General features: G+C 41.8%; 1 protein-coding gene and 1 long non-coding RNA gene across 4 annotated transcripts in view; one reads left to right on the top strand and one right to left on the bottom strand.

Moving 5' to 3' along the window:
* LOC130837007 (uncharacterized) overlaps nucleotides 1-5566 on the bottom strand; it is a 57744-nt gene extending 52178 nt beyond the window's left edge. The window contains exons 1-2 of the long non-coding RNA XR_009049243.1: nucleotides 5467-5566; nucleotides 3956-4070 (exon numbers count right to left, since the gene is read on the bottom strand). This is a non-coding gene — a long non-coding RNA (uncharacterized LOC130837007). The remainder of the gene's footprint in view (nucleotides 1-3955; nucleotides 4071-5466) is intronic.
* Nucleotides 5567-5727: 161 nt separating this feature from the next.
* FBXL7 (F-box and leucine rich repeat protein 7) overlaps nucleotides 5728-20820 on the top strand; it is a 392528-nt gene continuing 377435 nt past the window's right edge. For all 3 annotated transcript variants that reach the window (XM_057709726.1, XM_057709725.1, XM_057709727.1), the window contains exon 1: nucleotides 5728-6282. In XM_057709726.1, coding sequence (XP_057565709.1) covers nucleotides 6246-6282 — 37 coding nt within the window. In that variant the 5' untranslated portion in view covers nucleotides 5728-6245. The remainder of the gene's footprint in view (nucleotides 6283-20820) is intronic.

Raw genomic sequence — 20820 nt, 5'->3', positions numbered from 1 at the left:
AAGAAAGAAATACACTGAGTTTGGGGTAATCTGTTACATAACCTTATCAGAGCAATAGCTGACTGCTACATTGGCCCCCCTTCCTGGCCTTGGAATACGCCAAGCTCATTCCAGTCTTAGGGACTTTAGATTTGCTCTTTCCTTTGTCTGGAATATTTTTTCCATCAACTCTCACATGGCTACATCTTTTTGGAGTTCAGGTCTCAGCACAAATGTTACACCCACAGAAACACCTTTTCTGATCACTCCAACCACAGTAGCTATAGTCACAAAAATCACCTCCTATACACCATTATCTTGCTTTATTTTCTACATAGCATTTTGCACTATTTGAAATTATGTATTTACATGTGAATGTGTTCGTTGTCTGTCTCCACCCATGAATGATTCCACTTCCACGAAAGCAGAGACCTGTCACCTGACACACTGCAGTAGTTCTAGGGCTGGGAAGAGTGTTGAATTCCTGCTGATGTGAGTGCTGGACCACCCTGGAACCGTGTGCAGCTGGGCTGCAGTGACCAGTTATAAGACCACTGGCTATTACCCTAGTTTTCACAGCCCTGAAGACCAGAAGGCTGAAGTCACAGTCTTTTCTGATCACAGCCTAAGTGCCCACCTATAGCTGGGAAATGGGGAGAGTTTGTCCAATACTGAAAGCTTGGAGTTTTGCAGAGAAAGGTGATACATATGGGAAAACTGCTTATTATATGAGGGAATTAATTTATTGCTGCCAGAGAACAAATGCACACATTTCCACCTTAAACGAATTATAAACTCTATTAATATTTTGTTTTCAAGAAAGTCACACTGAATTCCAGGAAAGTTTTGCATTATCCATAGTTGAGAGAGAAATATTCCTTTGTTATTTTGCATCTTTTCTACATGACATAAGATTTTGGCTTTAAACACAGACTGAGTCTTGATAAAGACATTTAAAATACTATTTCTTCATGTTGAGTAAATGTATATTATTCATGTACACAATAGTGTATTTAGATATAATGTATTTAGATGGAAAGTGAATAGAATGACATTTTCAGAGGCAAGCAGTGTAGAAAACTTTCTGTTTTGTGTATGCATATTTTCTACATAATTTAAAATTTCCCATTTAAGCATCAATATATTTTAACACAGTTTTTAACTATTAAGGATGGAAATATCAATATTATTATATTATCTATTTTTCTCTTCTTTTTTAAATGAAAAAAATGTGTTATCTCTTAGGCATGCAGTTGGCTTTAAGTAACAGTTTTTATCCTTCCATTACAGGGAGTTTGGAGGTAGGAAGTTGCTGGCGTTGCCTCAGGGGCTCTGTGTCTTCAGGACTCCAGGTTACCATCCTTACAATTCTCCTGGTATTTCCCTGAAGTACACAAGATGCTGCCGTGGTTTCAAAAAACAGCGGAGTTGAAGGTAGGAAGAGGAGAGAAGAAATAGTGGCACAACTATGTCTGGAGTTTATTTCAATAGGAAAAACTTTATTCCAGGTGCTCTTAGTGAATTCTGTTTACATTTCCTTGGCCAAGATATGGCCATATGGCCATTCTTAACTACTGGGGGTTCTGGGAAAACAAATATTTAATTTTTGACCTAAAGAGAAGAGGAAGATGAAGGAGAAGGAAGGGCAAATGTGGGTTGGGTGAGCCAGCCAAAGTGTATGACATGTAGTGGCTACATGTATTAATTGTTGAACAATAAAGTGTCATCTTCAGGGGCTACCCAAGAATGTTAAGCTACATGTATGTTCACCAGTATCATTGCTCTCCCTCCCCCAGTGTGGCATGTTGCTAGGACAACAGTCCACACAGAGACTACATTTCCCAGACTCCTCTGTGTCCAGATGAAGCCGCTGAAGGTTCTTATCAGTGAAACCTGAGTAGATGTGATGGGGTGTGACTTTTCACTTACCTTCTGTGCCTTTAGCCAGCTGCACGTGGACAATGTTGTGCAGCTATAAGATAGCGGCAGCCTGGATACCTGAATCACTATGTGGAGCTAGTTACATGTGCTCAGATTGTTTTATGAGTGGGAAATAAATTTCTACTGTATTAATGCAAGTCACTAAAATTTGGAGGTTTATTTATTACAGGTGCTAACATTACCTTATCTAAGACAATCACCCATGCTTATATCACCCTGGCTTTTTCATTTGTTTCTTGTTTCTGTTTTCCTTTATTCAGTTCTTTCATCTTCCATTTAGAGATTTTTCTCATTACCCTACTTTTAAGTAGCCACAACTTTTTGTAGTTTCTCAAATATGTTGAGCAATATTCCTTCTAATGCCTTGCTTCTACTTTGCTGTGTTCTAAGAAACCAGATAAGTACGTTAGGACTCTGAATGACTGCTATAACACTCTGAGCTAAGCACATGAACTTTGTGAGGCTGGTTTGGCTATTGTGGGGTCTTGTGTGACTTACCTCCTGATATAGGAGGTACAGTTGCCTGATAAAGGACAAAGCAACATGGAATTGCATGCTAAATGTACAGTCAAGGGTCAAGTGCAATGGTTTGGTAGAGTATGTGAATACTGTAGTGTTTTGAGTTAGAGCAGATAGCTACTTTGCTTCCCAGAGCTGTAAAGGGAATTTCTGTGAGCAGATGGAGTTTCAAGAGTCCTATATAAAGTGCCCATCCTATTAAGCTATGTATGTACTTTATAATGATTAAAATATCTAAATTATGTATCTACAATATACAGCCATTAATCAGGGCTATGATGAAGGTTCATGTGGCATAATGAATACTTGTCTTGAAATCTAATTAAATTTTTCCAAAGTTGTTTCACTCTTTTTATAGTGTCTCCACTGAAAGCCAGGCTTGGTCCAAAACTAGGATGGCACGCAACAGCATGATGTAGGTGGCAGAAAGTAGTGAGAAATACGATAGGCTTTGCAAATACATTTCAGTTCCAATCTTGCTGTGCACCACTACAAGATTTACTAGAAGCACTGCCTGATTAAGTTACAACATTAAGTGAGACTTGCAAAACACTTAATTCAAAACAGCACAGTGGGAATAATAAAATCAAATTAATGTGTTCTTTTTTCTTTCTCCTCTAATATTATACGTTATGTTATAATATATTAAATGTTCTGGGGTGGGCATAAAAATCATTTTTACCCTCATTTTCTATCTGAAGCAAACATTCGTCTTGCCAAGAATCCAACTTTATATTTTGGTAATAAGTTTATATTAATTAAAAAACAGTACTTCCTCTTTTAGATAATATATACAATTCTACACAAATCTACTTTAGAATTGAGTTTTTAAATACTTTCAGTGATTGTGGCTTCTTAAAAAAGGCGAAGAGAGAGAGAGAGTTGAACAAAGAGATAAAATCATTTTATCTCTTTGTTCAACATTCATTCCTTCTGCAGGTTTTTACTGAGTAAGTACATTGTGTTAGGAACGGTGCTAGTTATTTAGAACTCATCGGTGAAAAACCCACTATCCTTTTCTCAAAAAGCTTGAAAGAAGGGGGTTTCAGTTTGGCAGCTAGGTTAAAAGGTCAGAATTTCTTGCTAAAATCATATATGTGTACAATATCTTACTTTTGAAATGGAAAAACATATATACATGTGAACACACCTTTATTTTAAGCAGAAGTAGTGTTTTCCTTTCTTTCTCTTCCCCAAGATTTTATAGTGACTATGACAACATTTATTTATAGTTCATAATCAGAAGGATGTTAAAAATTATTTTTTCTATTTTGTTTTATTATGGCAGGCAATAGAATCTTGAAAATCTTTAGAGACTTTAATTTCAAAGGAGATAAATGTGGTTAGTCTCTACAATTTACTTTTCACTGTTAGCTTTGCTCTCATATTAAAGGTCCTGGAAGGTGACTCAACCAAAAGTGGATACAGTGACTCCAAGTTGAATAATGGCCAGGTCAAGAGAAGTAGAGGAGAGGGGAGGAGAAGGCCTGAGAACCTGAATCTATCTGGCACTTACCATGTTGGTGACTTTGGACATTTGAACTGTTGGAGCTTCAGTTTCTTCTTCTCCAACCAGCTTTCTGATTTGTAGACCTCAGAAAAGGGCCTGAGAGGATCAGGGAGATAACAGCCTATAAAAAAGCAAGGTGTCAACTCAACACCACGTATCAAGATGACCGTCCATCATTCCACTACTCCACAGTGGGTTAATCTTCAACTAAGTCTCCAAAAAGTGATCTGATCCAGGGTTAGATCCAGGGCAAGTCCCTACATGGTGATGAAACATCACAAGGACCAGGTGAGCAGAGACCCACTTTGGATGAAGATAATGTAGACATCTGTTTATTTCTAGTTTCAGTTTATATTTTCAGGTGGAATCTCTGAAAACCCATTTCACTCTTCCACCTTTTTGACACCCTTATTTCCTATATAGGGTCCATGACACAAATTTTTAATTTAACGCAAGAGACATGGGAAACACATATTTTTGGCCAGGCAGTGTGCTAGATTATATACGTGAAAAGATGAATTGAAATACAATTCTTAATCTCTTTGGACTGGGGCAGTTGAAATGTTATCTGTACAACACAAAACTATTTAATCCTGTCCTTCAAAATAGATGAACTTATTTTTCTTTCAATACACGATCTCTCTGGAATAATAAATGTAGATTTCTAAATTTGGAAATATGATATATTAGCTTATTTTTAAGAAAGAAAATTGTATTAAATTAAAGGAAATTACCCAAATAGAATCTACAGAAGGTCAAGCCACTAACAATTTTTGCATGTGGTCACAAGCCTTTTAAGAAAAAGGTAATTACAAAACTCCTGGATCTCCATTCAGGTATCATAAATGCTTATATATTATATATATACACACACATATATGTATCATTATATAAGTTTAATTTAAAACATCTAACACCTATAAGGAGAAATCGTGCTGTGTGCCTGACTCCCTACAAAGTAATTTGTGCTGTGAATGCCCGGGGTTTTACTAAGATGCAATGTTATAAAATTCTAGGTATTTATATGGAAAGGGAATAAAACATTAAGAAGAATTTTCTTTTTCCATGTAAAGGAGGTTACACCAAAGGGCCATTTTAAGACTCTAGAAGTACCATATAAATCTCCAAAAGGGCTGTAATGTATTAAACAAAGGGTAACACCAACCACAAGAAGGAAAAAAAAAAAATCACAGAAACGGGGAGAAAATACACTTCCTGGCTCGGAAGCTCTTAAAAGTTCTGAGCCCGGAAACCTCCCGCACCGGGGCGGGGAATGTCTTTGGCTCTGCGGTGACTCCCTGCTAAGTTCCCCTCAAGTTTTCCCTCCCTCGCGCCTCCGTTCCCGGCCTCAGTCCCGAACGTGGGAGCCACAGGAGGATGCCAGCACGCTTACCTGGAGATGCCAGACTGAATTAGCCTCTGTCGCGTGTTGCTTTTAAATGCCCCCACACCTAACACAGGCCAGCAATGCAGGCAAACCCAAGGGATCTCAAACGACGCCCAGAAGCGCATCTTACCAGTTAGGGGCCCAGCCGGTGAAAGAACAATAGTAGAACAGAGCCAGGAATGCGTTCCTTCGCTCAAAGCGGTTTGCGGGGGGCGCGCAGGGCCTGCGCCGAGGCTGGGGCTGGAAGCCGGAGCTCCGAAAAGGCGCGCTGCCCCTTTAAAAGGCCGCGCATCTCCGGGCCGGCCTTCCTCCCCGGGGCTCCAGCTGTGATTGACGCTGGGCGGCGAGAGGAGGCGCCTGGCGCTAACAAAAGTCCGGCCCTTGGGCGAGAGGCGCTGGGCCGCGAGTCTCAGCCTGCTCGGGGCACCCGCAACAAGTGGCCGCCGCGCCCTCCCCGGGGAAGCCGCGGGTGCGCAGGGGCGCCCGAAGGAGGCGGCGGAGCCCGGGAGCCCCCGGCCGCGCGCGCGGCTCAGCGCCCACCGCAGGGGGATCGGGGCGGGCGGATGGGGACCCGGCGGCGGCGGCGCGGCGAGCCTCTGGGCGGCCCCGGGGCGCGGGCTCTCCGCGGCGCTGCGCCCGCCGGCCCCGAGCGCGGATTCTAAGGGCGGCGGCCGCCCCCCCCCCCGCCCCGCCCCGGCCCCACCCGGCGCAGTCGGGGGGTGCCAGGAGGGGACCGAGCGCCCCCTCCCACCGGAGTTCGGGGGCCGCCCCCAGCCGGAGATCGGCCCGGGAGCGTGGGGTATGCGCTGCTAACGGTCCCGTCGGGCGGGCTTTCCTCTGGCGGAGCGCGCAGGCGGTGCGCCCCAGCTATGGAGTGTCCGGGGAGACGGCGGGCATGACGGCGGCAGGATGGGCGCGAACAATGGCAAACAGTACGGCAGTGAGGGTGAGTGGGCCGCCCGTCCTCACACTCCCCAATCGCCCCCCCCCCCCCACCTCCCTTCCCCTTGCCCTTCCGTCTGGGAAGGAAGGTCCTCGCCCGCGGCCGGGGCGCACCCCCATGTGGCACCCTGTCTGGGCCGTCACCTTCCCCTTTGGCACGGAGTGCTTCAGCGCCCCGAGGATGCTTTCCCACCGCGGGGATCTCTTTAAGCAACTTCTCAGGTTGTCTTTGGGACGGCTCGAGTTGCATTCCTGCGTGTTTCTGAACGCTTGTGCCTCAGCTTCCCTTCCCTGGGCATCTGGGGTTTAAGGATGATGGTTTGGCAGATGGCGCAAGACATTTTTGAAAGACAACGCAGTGAAAAACTTTCCCAGGCCTTTGTGCACCAGTCCCCTGGACTCTCCTGTAGCAGGAAGACCTTCTGGAAGAAGTTAAGTTTCCATCCTCTGCTCACTGCCCCCGAGCTGACAGCTTCGTGAGACTGACCACCTAGGGGCCATGCGAGGCGAGGAGTGGCGGGGGGGCTTTGTCTGGGCTCTCTCGGGGCTCGAGACGGGCAAAGGACCATCTGTTACGTGAGGCTGGAAATTGCACAGAAATATTGCCTGTCAAGTGGCAACTTGGAAGTTGGGGAAACTTTAAACTCCACCTCCTCCTAAAAGGATGATGGATGTGTGGGTTGGCTTCTCCCTCGCCCCTCCCCCCCTCTTTGCATAAAACGTCGTGGTGGAACCCAGTTGATTAACTGCACGCCCCTGATATGCATACGGCAAAGGCATTTCCCGCAGTTCAGAAGTTAGGAAGGTTTGTCTTTCGTGAACTTGGCTGGAGGGGAGTGGAAGAGACAGGGTCGGTTTTACAGCCCGCCCCCAGAGGACCGGCGGTTAGAAACGGGGTCCAGAGCCTGCAGACTGGTAGGAATGCAGAATGGCTATTCAGCGTGTGGTGTTAGGGGAACTCCTATCATCCTGTTCAGAACTTTGAGCTGCGGCCACAGAATGTGGATGTCTCTCCCCATGTTTGCGTCTGTGTTCCTTCTCAGCAGCTTTGTGAAATTACAGCAGAAACCGACCCTAAAAAACCGTATCCACGAGAACCTTTTGTTTAAATCATTCTTTTCCAGAGCATCATGTTTTGAATTCCACATATATATGAAATCTGTGTGTTTCCTTATTCCGGGCAGTTATGTGAAAGAGATTTTTTTTTTTCCTGAGAGTTTCATTTTTTTTTTTTTAAAGTTAAAAGGTGGTCTTTTTAGATAGCAACCCTGAAATTATGCCAAAAAAGATTATTGGAGAATCTTGGCCACCCCCCAAAACTTCTTGAAGTTAATGTTTTAAAAAATCGTGGAAAAATGAAGGATTAAGCCTCCTTACTCTGAGTTATTAAAAAGCTTTCAAGGAGTGAATTGTGTGCTTGTCAGTTCTGGGTGTCCGTACATTATGCTACTAGAACACTGGTTGGGGGCAATGGACACCCCAAGAGGAACAGCGTCCGCTGCTCTTGAATAAAACCCCACACACTCTTCCTAATCCTCTGCAACTTGTTCTTAGATCCCAGCATTCTCCTATTGTGTAGTGTGTGGTGTATGACTACTTCCTGTCTGAACAGCAGAGTTTTCAACCCTTGGGAGAGAAAAGGAGAGACAGAGAACTAATGCTCTCCAGCTGTTACCCATAAATGCTACCTCTGCATTTTCACTTCAGCTGAAGTGAAATTTTACTGGGATCCTATTTAGATACACTGTGGACTTTTTATAGGAAAAAATTATTGGGCTCAGCTGATTCAAAGGGACCAATAGGAGGCTTTGGGAGGTGACTGAGTTTTGACTGGAGGGACACTGTGTTCAGTGTTCATCTACTCTCTTCAAATGCATCAAGATTCCTCTGTAATAGGTGGGGGGAAAATAGAGAAATAGAATAACACGAGCTTTTCAAAAATCGTTTCTCCTCCCAGTTACACTGGGCGTCTCCTAATGTATATCATTATAATATATGTAATGTGTTATATAGTTATAATATATGTAATTGGGTATGGTCCACTTTATTACATTGTGCTATTGGATGACAAAATCTATGCCAGTAAGCCTGTTAGAATTTGTTGTGTTAATGCCATCTTTGTCAAATTTCAAAGAAAGTGGAAGCAAGTGCTAGACGTAGTATTTCAAAGGAGACTGAGAATTAAGACAATTTTATAGATTTAGTGCAATGTAGGTGTGGTATATTTCAAATTATCAATAAATGCATATCCACAGAATGGCTCAGTGAAAGATCCCTCAGCTATAAAACATTGGTGTTTGTGTATGCTTTAAAAATCGGCAACTTAAGTACATTTTACATACTAGTGAAGTTGACACCACCATGTAAATGGCCCTTAAATTTTACAGATATTGTGAATTATTAGAACTTTTAAAACTTCAGTACTTCAGCTGCAATCTTACTTTCTCCAGCTCCCGGAAAATGTCTTATTTTTTTTTTTTATTAAAAAAATATTCCCAGGACTTATTAGCAGGTGCAATGGGACAGAAGCTTCCTACTTCTGTGTCATCCCAGGTCCTGCAGCATCAGTATCACCTGGGAGCTTGTCAGAGACGTAGAATCGGAATCATTTATTACATACATGTTAAAGCTCCAGGCAATTCTGGTATGGAACGCAAAGCATTGATTTGAGAGTCTAGAAATTTGATTCCGGCTACTGTGACATTGCTCAGTTGTCCCCAGGTCTTAAGGTCTTTCTTCTGTAGAAGGAGGAGAGAAATTTTTTTTGTTGTTGGCTTTGTTATGCTTATCCTTGAGCATATAGTCCTGCATTTTAGTTTTCTCTTATAATGCCTTAATGGACCACTTGACAGAGATTAGCCTTTGGAAGACACGTTATAATAAATAGGGAAGTTAAGACTGTTACTACCCTGAAATCAGTAAATGCCCCAATTCCTTTGTCTTCCCCTTTATCCTCATCTGTGTCTTCATTATGCATTCCCACTACCTCTCTTAATCAGCTTCTTTTTCTCCTGAATTTAAAGGTATGTGTTTACCAATATTGGGTGTTTCCAGGGTTTTGTTATGCTAAATACTTATGACCATTCAGGTTAATGATTTAATTCGCAGCCTTTCGGCTGACTTGGATTTTGCTCTAGGAAAAACCTACCACACCTTTGCTGATCTTCAGCTTTCTAGAAATATAAGCGAATGTCTAAATGATTAGTACGTTCTGGTTCTCTTATGGAGCGCTGATTTTTTTCCCTTTATCTTCTTTCATAAAGTTTAAGTTACAGCCCATGTGTAGAAATCTGGAAAATAAGTTGGGGTGATTCAAAGCCATTAGAACCATTAGCTTTGACTCCAGTTAAACCAAATAAACAAATCTCTCTGTTCAAGTAGCAAGAGAGGAGCTGCTTTTCCTGCCTTTTAAGGTTTCCAGCCTCACTCTCACTTACTCGGTGGTTTCATTGTTATGTTTATGCTACTCCAGCAGGGCTGAGTCTGTCGTCCTTACACTGTTAACAGCTCCTTTGTAAAATCCTGCGTGTTGTTGAATTGGAGCTGATGAGGCCTTGTGATGGGGCTTGACCTTGGTAGCTCTGCTACTCTGTCAACGCCCTGAGTCCCTTTTCAGCATCTCAGGTCTGGGCTCTCCAGATACGTTGCCTGGGAGCATAAATCATCACCAATCCATCACCACTTCAGGCAGCATATCTTGAAATAATAATAACGATGGCAAATAACGTTTATTGAATGCTTACTTTGTCCAGGCATGATCCTAAGCCCTTCATGTACACTGACTCATGTAATTCTCATGGCGATCCTGACCCTATGGGGCACGTGTTCCCATGTCTCCTATGTTCGTCTTTACTTACTCATTCCTTCAACCCATATATGTTGACTTCTTATGTCCTGCCACGTGCCAGGAGCTCTTCTAGATTCTTGAGATGCATCAGTAAACAGATAAAGATCCTGTCCTTGTCCGTCTTATCTTCATCTGTGTGCGTGTGTGCACGTGTATTGGGAGGGAAGGGAAATGGAACAGTTAACACACGCGCAGTAGTTTAGTAAACCACATGGTTAAGTCGTAAGCGGCTAAGTCTCTGCATACAGAAAAATTGTCAGATTAAGACTGATGAGAGTTGGGAGGAGAAGGGTGTGGCAATTTTATAGTAGTCACTGTGGGCCTTATGGAAAAATTGGCATTTCGACTGAGACTTAAAAGAAGTGAGGGAGTAACCCCTGGGGATCCACGTAGCATGTTGACTGTTAGTTTTTTTAAAAATAATATTTATTCAGTTATTTGGCTGTGCCGGGTCTTAGTTGCGGCATCCTTTTTGTTGCGGCATGCACGCTGTTAGTTGCGGCAGGTGGGATCTAGTTCCCTGATCAGGGATCGAACCCGGGCCCTCTGTGTTGGGAGTGTGGAGCCTTAACCACTGGACCACCAGGGAAGTTCCTGTGTGCTATGAAAGTGATTACTCTTTATGCCGGAGGGCTTGCAATCATCATTTTATGCAAGTATAACATCATCAGTCTTCTGTAAATAGTCAGCTACAGTGGAACAGAGTCAGTCTGGCCACTGTGCATATTTTTTGCCTGAAGTCTTTGCAAACATGTTTTATCCAATGGTATTCTATCAGATGTTTTGTGATTGCTTTTGTAGAGAGGGGAGGGGGAGCCTAGGAAAATGCCTGTCAAGCTGCGCCCATTAGATGTTACCTGACTTACTGGATATGTGACCACTCTCCCAAAGATCCCTCCGAAGGTGTCTGTAATTCTTAGATGGATGCAGTCCTCTGTCTTTTGCCTCCAGTAAATATATTCATTCTGATGAAAATCAGGAGATAAATGATACTGATTCCACTGTTGGGCTCAAATCAAAGCATTTTTGGTCTGACAGAGTGTTTTCAGAGATCTAGGGAATCTTTTTGCATATTTAAAACAACAGAAAGAGAACAGGTAAATTTGCTTTCTCCTAGGGAATCAACTCACGTCAACTCTGTATCAGCTTCCTCTGCCCTTTGAAACAGAATGCATTCTGGGTTGATTCTGAGTAATTGATAATCACTTTTACCCTTAGCCCTTATCTAGTGGTGTCACTGCACACGGCTTAGACTACTTGGATTGGCTCTTTGACGGGTAGAACCTTCTAGATATCATGCATTAAGATGGCATTAAGAATGTATTGAAATACGTGACTGTATCTTAAATAAAATCTAGAGTGAATAAATTATCTGAATAAGGAAGAGGGAATAAATGAAGTTTAGAAACTTAATACCTTAAAAAAATAATATTTGAAGAGCTGTCATGATGAAGGTTAAGCTTCAGTGTGCTGAGCAAAGACCAAGATATGTAAGTTACTAGCCAGTAGGTAGATTTGACTCAGTCTGAGGAAGAGCTAATGATTAGAGCTGTCCACGTCTGAGACCGGCTACCTAATGAGGAAGTGAGTCCTCCCACACCGGAAGGGGGATCCCAGTAAAGGATGCTGTGCTGGAGATTTCTGCATCAACTAAGGGGTCTTCTTTAGGACCCTACACCAAGATCCCAAGCAAACATTTTGCCATGTGCAGTTATGGTTTTGTTTTTGAAGTATAGTTGATTTATAATGTTGTGTTAGTTTCAAGGTGTACAGCAAAGTGGTTCAGTTATACAAAAATATATATCTATTTTTTTCAGATTCTTTTTCAGTATAGGTTATTACAAACTATTGAGTATAGTTCCCTGTGCTCTACAGTAGGTCCTTGTTGGCTATCTGTTTTATACATAGTAGTGCGTATATGTTAACCCCAAATTCCTAATTTATTCCTCCCCCACTTTCCCCTTTGGTAACCATAAATTTGTTTTCTGTGTCTGTGGGTTGCAGTTATGTTTGATGAAAGGTTGATTTGAACTCATTTTGCTACTTTCCCCTCCTTAATATGTTTCTATTCTTGTAGTTGTTGGAAAGTACTACCCCCACTTCCTCTAGGTTAATTCTCTCTCTCTCTCTGTTACATGAATGTGTTTATGTCTGTTTAGATATACTTAGATATTAATTGTAAAATGTCTAATTTTACTTGTTTCCCTGCCTTCTGTGGGACATAACCTCCTGCACCAAAAATTGGGTTTGATAAACAAAATCTCCTATTTTCAGGGCAGTGATGCATATGGACTCTACCATAGTGTTACTGTTCCTTTTATTATGACCCTAGAACATGTAGATCTACTGAAGTTGAAGCATGACCCTGAATTGCGCTTGTGTTGAATATCTTGAATAACTGTTTTAACTTTATAAGCCTTTTAATTGACGTCATTGGTTAGTGACATTTGATCAGAAGCTACAAATTGATTAGAACCTCACAAAGACAGCATCTTTCTCAAGCAGCTCTGACTCCCTTTTGTTTAGCACCACGTCTGCTGTGCGTGAGCCAGATGGCAGTTCTGCCACGTGGTGAGAGAGTCCATATCAGCTGAACTTTCGCAGAAGGTGGCTTCTTTTGGGCTTTGGTTACAGAAATTTAGACCTCTTCGTCCATCTACTCACTGTGTTAAATCTCTAGATAGAATAAGACTTTTGCACTAAGGAAGTTCAGAATCTAGCTGAAAAGCTAGACAGGGAGGCTGGTGATTTCAAACAGGATGATAAATGCTGATTCACAGAGGGACCTTACTTCTCCGATGTGCCAAGTGTGAATGTAAGTGATAAGTGGGAAGTGGGCATAAGACTAGAGTCACTCTAGATGATGACACCCCTGGACAGTATCTGCAACTTCCCAAATATCTAAAGGATGCAGATGTTTTCTAACGCAGCAATGACAACAGCAACATATACGCACCTCTATATATAAAATAGATACCAACAAGGGCCTACTGTATAGCACAGGGAGTGATACTCAGTATTTTAGAATAACCTATAAGGGAAGAGAATCTGAAGATGAATATATATATTAGATTATATATATATATATAAAACTGAATCACTGTGTGTATACCTGAAACTAACTTGATATTATAAATCGACTATACTTCAATTAAAAAAAAGAACAAGTAAATTGCAGGCTGTGTAGCGTACACTCTTGGGGAAAAAGTACATCTTTTGTTTAGTTTCCCTAATTGTACCTGTTATCTTCATGTTCCATTTCTGTTACGGTTTACTCCATGGGAGGTGATTGCCGTGGGACCTGTTAAGTGAGGACCTTGGAAGGCTTCAGAGGAGGGGTAGGAGCATCTGACCAGCCCGCGTCCTTGCCACACCTGTTCCCTGCGACCAAGGAGAATAGGAGCCTGCAGGCAGGTGCTTTTCAAATGTACTAGTTCGTACCCCAAAGACATACAACTTTCATACTTCTGACATGAATGACCATGGAGCATCTCTGAATTTTCCTGAACAATGATATCTAAACACATGGTCACCATTCTCCCCGTTCCCCAGGTGAAGGAGTATCGACTCTGTCTGGAGCCATAAGTCTTTATTCAGTTGTGCATTAGATATGCTCACTCCATCAATCCCTACTTAACTTCTCAACGAGTCACAAAATGAAAAACAGTTGTTAACACTGCACGAACTCATAATTGTAACTTCAGAAGCCTTGAGCAATGTGTAGAAATGTTATTAAAACATTTTTTTGTTTGCTGCCCTTTCTGTGGTAAATTCCTGTGCTGCATTTTCTAAGCAGACGTAGCAATAGAAAGGGCATCAAACTTTCTAGAGAAAAATTACAGGAATTTTTCTTCTGCTTGTGGACTGACCTTCCGGCTGCAAGTCACCCACGTTTTGGCAAAAAGGAGAAGTCAGGAAAAGGCTCCTTGTGTGTGCAGTTGAACCTTTGACCGGCTGGAGTACTCCAGTTGAATCACAGGAGCATCTGGGTTACGTCCAAGTTTAAGGCCAGGTCTTCCATGGTCCAGCTGTTGGAAGTGGCTCAGACCCCAGGGAGAGGGAGAACAGGTATGAGACTGAGGGTGGATCGGAAGAAACATAAATATGAGGAGAGGGAAGAAGAGAAATTCAGAGAGGATGGGAGTTAGGGCATTGATTGCCCTCTGCTGTAAAGAACAGAATCACTCTTCTACTCAGAGCTCTTTTCTTACAAATTGTCTTAGCTCACGGAACAAAAAAGATTACTAATAGATATTTGGTAGGCTTGGCTATTGCCAAGTTCACTGTAATTTTGGTCATTTCAGTAATAGTAACAATTATTGAGCGCTTAGTAGGTGCTACTCTCATTTGGTTACACACTCATTCCTATAGTTCAAGACAGCCAAGGAGGCGGGCACAGAGCATCCCATTTTGCAGTTGCAAACACAGAAGCATCCAGGAGGCTGACTGCCCAGGGCACAGAGCTGGTGAGTGGTCCAGTCCTGCCTGGAATCCCCCCGTGGCCATGCTGGCATTTGTGCCCCTCGCCGCTGTGCCCCTGACCCTCTCCTGCCTGGGCATGTCAGTTGCAGCCAGAATCTTTCCCCATCTTTGTTTGTGTGTTTCAAAGGATTGCAGTGACTGCAAAGTGGTAGCCATTAAAAATGAAAGTGACAGTTTTATGGATGAGGTGAGCAAAAATGAAAGACGTCTTTGGAATGAAACTTTCAACTCACTTTACCTGGCTCTCCCAAGGGCCAATTAACTGCTCATTAGGCAACAATCTGCTGACAAATTGGCAGGCTAAGTAGTGTCTATGAGAACAGCCGTGTGTAAAATAATTAGCATATTCTGTAGAGTCTCTGGAGTGCCAAGTAGAGCTGGGAGGCTGTCCCACTTTGCCCCAGAGTGTTATGAACTTTTAATTATCCTGGTGCTGGGTTAGCTTTTTACCTGGGACAGCCACCCACTCACAAACAAAAGCTAACTGAAAGAAGTGTGCACATTTTTCTTCTTTCCTAAATAGTTTGTAAGTTAGATCTTCTATTTCCCTCTGGTTTCAAAGCATGGAATTGAAACAGCCATTAATATGGGGAATTATTCCAATATGTATTTGTATTTGCCTTTCTCTTTGCCAGTCCCTGGGAGACTTCTCATGAGTATGTCAAATTGATTTGGAAACTATAAAGCGTTGCAGAAATCAATCATTTATAATCACAGGGACCGTGGCAGGGCTATCCATCACGATCCCCAGCTTATAGATGAGGAAACTGAGGCCTTGGCAGGTTAAATGACTTGCCTTGATTTTAGAGTTGAGAATAGATGGGGTCATTCTGATTCTAAATTTAGTACACTTTCCATTATAATATCACTTCCCTTAAAATGATACAAGAAGAAAGAAGATAATCATGCTAGGGTATTATTACCAGGCATTCTTGATGGTGTTTTAAATTGCTTGCACCCAAGGATGAAAGTAGGGGGTCTGAAAGCATCCTTCCTGTCCTTTAATTGCTTTCGGAGCTCTAGTATTGAGAGAAGTAGAGATGCCTGCTTTCTTCCTCTTGGCCATCTCAGGCCACAGAGCTGTGCCACTGCTCAGGGGAGCAGCCTTGCCATGGTAAGATTATTATAATGAGAATGCAGAGTGAATTGTTAGGTAAATATTGAGGACAAGATGACATTGTTTGTTAGGGTGTCACTTGCTAGCTGATAAAACTCAGCTGAGGCTGTGAGGGGTGTCTTCCTCTGAAAGGATCAGAGAACCAACTCTAAAATTGGAGATGAGAGCATCACTGGAGTCCTGATTCTTTTCAGTCTTCTGGTTTCCTTTGCTGTTGAAGCACCACATTGTTCAGAGGTCTTTGGAGGTGTTTAGGTTCTGGACAGGCCCTTTAGGATGAATTGCTATCAGAGGTCACTGAGGTTCTGATGTTGTTGTGATAGAAATCCACACTGTTATTTAGCCTTTAATTGCTTTATTTTCCACTCATTATCTTCTGGTTTACTGTCTTTTTTTTTTTCCTGTTTCTTGTTCCTTTGTATTTATTTATTGGTCCTCCTAGCACATGGTTACCCGACATGGCTATAACCCTCCTCACATATTAGGTTGTGAATATAGTTTTGTTAAACAAATCCATGAGGATGAATCTGTAGCCATGGTCTCTGCTGGATCTAAAAAAGCCTATGAAACCCTATCATATTTTCAGTGAACTTTTCTTAGACTCGAACATTTTACTTTTAAAAAAAAGAGTTTCTCTGGTCATGTTTTCTTCTGAGGATAGTCTAAATTGGGCTTTTATTTGTACAGTGTGAATATCTTCTTACGGATGAAAATAGTTTAGCTTGTGTACTTGAAGAAGAATGAAATATATATCTTTTTTAGCTTTGCTGAAAACGATTGCAGAAGACATTTCAACTTCACTGATTTACAGTATTGTTGACTTAACTATTTTCAATGAGTATTGAGTAGAATGCTACTGTCTATTTTTTTATTGAAGATTATATTGTTTGGTAATGTTTATTTCAGCTGCTTTGGAAATTGGGTTTACATGTCAATTTAAGTAACTCAATGTAGAAAGCATTTAAAAATTGATCTTTAAATTAATAAATCATTCCTTTGGCCCTGTTCTCTTCCCTGGATTAAAGAGCTTTAGCTTTATGAATCCTTTTAAATTTATATATTGATCTACTTTATGCCAGGGATGCTGCATCTTTATTTTTCTCCTTTTTATTATGCAAAATATAAAAGTTATTAGATGTGTCTGGTGTGATTGGAATGGTTTCCAGTAGGCCTTCTGTTTCTGGCTTCCCTTCTTACTAAAATCAGAAGTGAAATACTCAGTTTCAGAAAAAAAGTAAAACATTATTGAGCTGTAGTGTGTGTGTATATGTACACATACAGGAGACTAAATTTAAATAACCCTTTTCTATAAACTCAGCAAAATCCATTATTCCTCACATTGATATTTTTCTGTGAATGGAGAGAAATACATAACCTGTAAGGAATTAAAAAATACAATTAAAGTGCCATTTGTTTTTTTAATAATATGGTGTCTGTTAGAAGAACAGTTTTAGACAAAGGGTCACCATAAGAATCAATCTAAAGAAGAAGCAAATTGTCCAACACAGGAGCTTTCTGAGGTGGAACTTGGGATAGAGGTGTCTGTATTTCATGAAGGAAGGACTTGAAATGGTTATGATAGTCCCTTGGAACTGCGTGTTTTAGTTTGTTTGTTTCCCTGATTGTGTGTTCAGCTCAGATGAGTGGATATAGTCTCTCATTGGTGAGAATTTTACTCTGCGTGGCACTGAGCCTGGTTAACATCTGTTTTGAAGGGCCAGAGTATAGATTCAGATTCACAGGCAACATTCATGCACTCAGTTTTGTCTTTTGGTTTTTGATTTTAGAGATGAACAGCTGCTCCTTTGGTTGGAAAGATTTATGCCACCCCATTTGGACAATGTATGTTGTGGAGGCAACTACGAAAATACATTTCAAGACATGACAGTTCTGTCCTGAGCAGCTTAGTTTTCACATTTCACTTTGCATCCACTTTGCCTACTTAATTATATTTTAATAATTTTCTCTATTTTCCATCTCTCCCAAAGACCTCTCCTGTTGATTACCCTGCGAGCTTGTTTCCTTGGGGAGCCTTTCTCCATTCCTGAAGCCATGACAACATGAACGGAGCAATAAAAAGCCAATTCCCTCCCCTTGGTTGTGCTTCAAATAGTCATTTCTTTGATACGGGCTAATAAAAACAGGAAAAGGATCATTTTTAAATGCTTTGGTTGGGGTTGCTTGACTTCCAATAAGGAAAATTGCCTCACAAGGGGGAGCATGGGTAATAAAGATACAACTAACTGAGTAATTGTTTTCCGTCGAATGTCAAATCTCCAAGCTGCTGCCTGCAGGTCTAATTTAATCGTGGAATTTGCTGTGTGTCCACTGTGGTGTGTGGATTTGAATTTGCTGCTGCTGATCAACTCTTCACCGTTAATAAAGATGAATTTCAAATGCTTCTGGAGAGGTTTGACACGTGTGGGGCTTTTTCCTTCCCAGTATTTGTAAGCCTTGAGGTAGGTAACAAAAGGGCTTTGAGGGTTGACCAAGAATGAAACATGTAATAGAATCTTGGGTATGTTCGTGGTGAAACTGACCACAGATCAGCTGACAGTGAAAGCGATGGAGGCACAAAGAAATGAAAGCACAAAGAAATGAAAGTGTTTGGTTAAGGTCATACCGAGTCCAGCTGTTTCTTTTAAATCCATGTCTTTTGCACTCACTGTGCTTCACACCCTTTTTTCTTACTTTCAGAAGATGTGAGGTCAATGTAGGGGTTTTTCTCCTTCTCTGTACAGTTAGCCCCTCCAGGACTGACTGTCACACCCCCTGCATGGCTCAGTGATTCTCCAGAAATTACTCTCACCCAAGGCATGGAGCAGCCCCCACCCAATGACTTTTTGAGGTGGGGATACAATTTGGGACAACTCTGAAGAGCCATCTGGGGTCCAGAACTCCCCATGGAATTGGCTGAGTCCTAGGTAGCACCTGCATCTCAGACCAAATTCTGCCTCTATCTGCCTTCTCCCTTGCCCTTCCTACGTGTGATCCCAAGGGTACTTCCTCAGTAAACCACCTGTACTTCAAATCATATCAGAGACTGTTTACTGGGGAACCCAATATAAGACAACAGAGAAGCTGAAAATGATGCTATTCAGTGGTCAAGGGCAGGATGCCACTGCTGGGAGATTCATCGTTCTGGGAATCCTGGCTATTCTTAAAAGGGAACCTTCAGCTGACAGTTGAGTTAAGAGACATGAACACATGAATGGATTTTTGTTTGGGGACCTAGTCTAATCCTTTCATTGTATAGATTTAGGAAATAAAGCCCCATGTGCTAAAGTAACTTGACCAGAAGTACGTAGCTAGTTGGCGAAAGAGCAAAAACAGGCTTGTAGTTCCAGGTGCTGTTTTTGAAGAGCCATGTTGGAATTTGTTCCGAGTTGTTTTGCTGCTGTAACTCAGAATTGACTGCAGATGGGCCTAGAGACCATTTATCTGTCTGATCCATTTGTTCAACTCTGGCACTGAAGTCAGACATCTCAATAATTTCTCCATGGTTCTGTTCTGCTGATTGTCTACTATCCTTTGAAGAGTGATCTCTGAAGCTCACTGTAGTGGAAGAGTGAAGGAGAAATGGCGAAGTAGAAACAGATCATCATAGCTATGACTGCCTGAAACCAGCATTTTGTGTTACTGGCTATTAAGAGAATTGGGAAATTGACAAGGCTTATTACATGACAGGCCAGTGGCAAGTACAGACTCATTAGGTAGATGAAACGTGCAGGCGTGGGTTGAAAGAATAGTAAGCAAAATGAAAAATGACTACAAATTAATATTTAGTCTCCCGATCATCCTAAATAGTTTATTAGTCATTTTATTACGCTCAAATAATGTTCCGTTGAGATTATCAAATGATTATAAGCTCAGAGTCACTATGATCCTGAGAAGTTTGGAAGTAATTGAAAAACAAGTTATTAGTTTGTTATTGTCACTACTACAAGGATCCAGATTTTATATGATTTCCTTGGCATAATTAACCAGCTACTCTTTTAGAAAATATTCTTCAACTCCCATTGTCTATAAATTATGTAGAAATTTATTTTATTTGGTACTCAAGGCCCTGCGTGTGCTCAGACAGCTTCCCTCTCTGGCTTTCTCCAGGATGCTCTTCTATATATACTCTGTACCCAGGCCAAACTAGGAACCACAGTGTTCTCCAAATATATCTTTCATTTTTTCTAGATTCCTGTCTTTTTTCATGTGTTTTTTTTTTACCCCCTTGAACTGTTCTTTTCATTTGATTACCCATCAAGTCCTACTTAGTTTAGGCCCAATTCAATGTTAACTTCTTAAAATTTTCTTTGATATCCCTTAGATATATCTTTGTTCATAATGCTTAACCCCTTATTTTGTGGGAATATGTCAGGTGCTCTCAGCTGGATTTGCTTTTTCTTGCCTCTGACCCACTGTGGCATTTTATTTGTATGGAATTTTTTATGTCCTTTGCATTTAGCTACTTGCATCTCTCTAATCCAAAAAATCTTTGTAGGTATCCATGTACCAGCATCTGTGCTTGGTATTGAGGGGTTAAAAAATAAATTGTTCTTGATTTAGGGGCCTGTACTCTAGTGGATGGAATAAAGTACTAAAAGAGCCATGGATGGCAAAACTAAAGCATGCAAAGGGGGACAGACCTGGCCTCTGTGGTGAGCTTTCGCTGGGGATGTTCTCAAGGACTTCTTATCTGAGGTGACCTTGAACTGGGTCTGGAAAAATGAGTAAGGGCTTGCTGGGCATGAATGTTAAGGAGGGAATAAGAGAAGGTCAGTCAAGGAGGCAGGAACCAGTGGGTCAAATATGAGTGGAGGAGAAGATGATCTGAGTTGAGCCCCGTGCCTAGAGAGGCAGACAGATGCGCCTGGCTGTGGGGGCAGTGTGAAGCCGGCTGGATGGTAGCAGGGAACACCAGTGGCAGATGCTTAGCAAAGGCAGCCAGCCTGGGACAGATTTAGAGACATTGCTGGAAGGTGTGTGGATTCCCCTTCTCTGCTTCTTGTGAAGGGAGTGCCATTAATATAACTCCTGGCCTGGAGTAATTACCTGGTTGGTAAATTTGGAAGGAATAAAGTCGACATCTGGGCTCCATCCTA

The sequence above is a fragment of the Hippopotamus amphibius genome, chromosome 15, assembly GCF_030028045.1.
Source record: "Hippopotamus amphibius kiboko isolate mHipAmp2 chromosome 15, mHipAmp2.hap2, whole genome shotgun sequence".
NCBI lineage: Eukaryota > Metazoa > Chordata > Mammalia > Artiodactyla > Hippopotamidae > Hippopotamus > Hippopotamus amphibius.
Note: the sequence above shows the minus strand (reverse complement) of the source record. Positions and strands in the feature narration are given on the sequence as shown.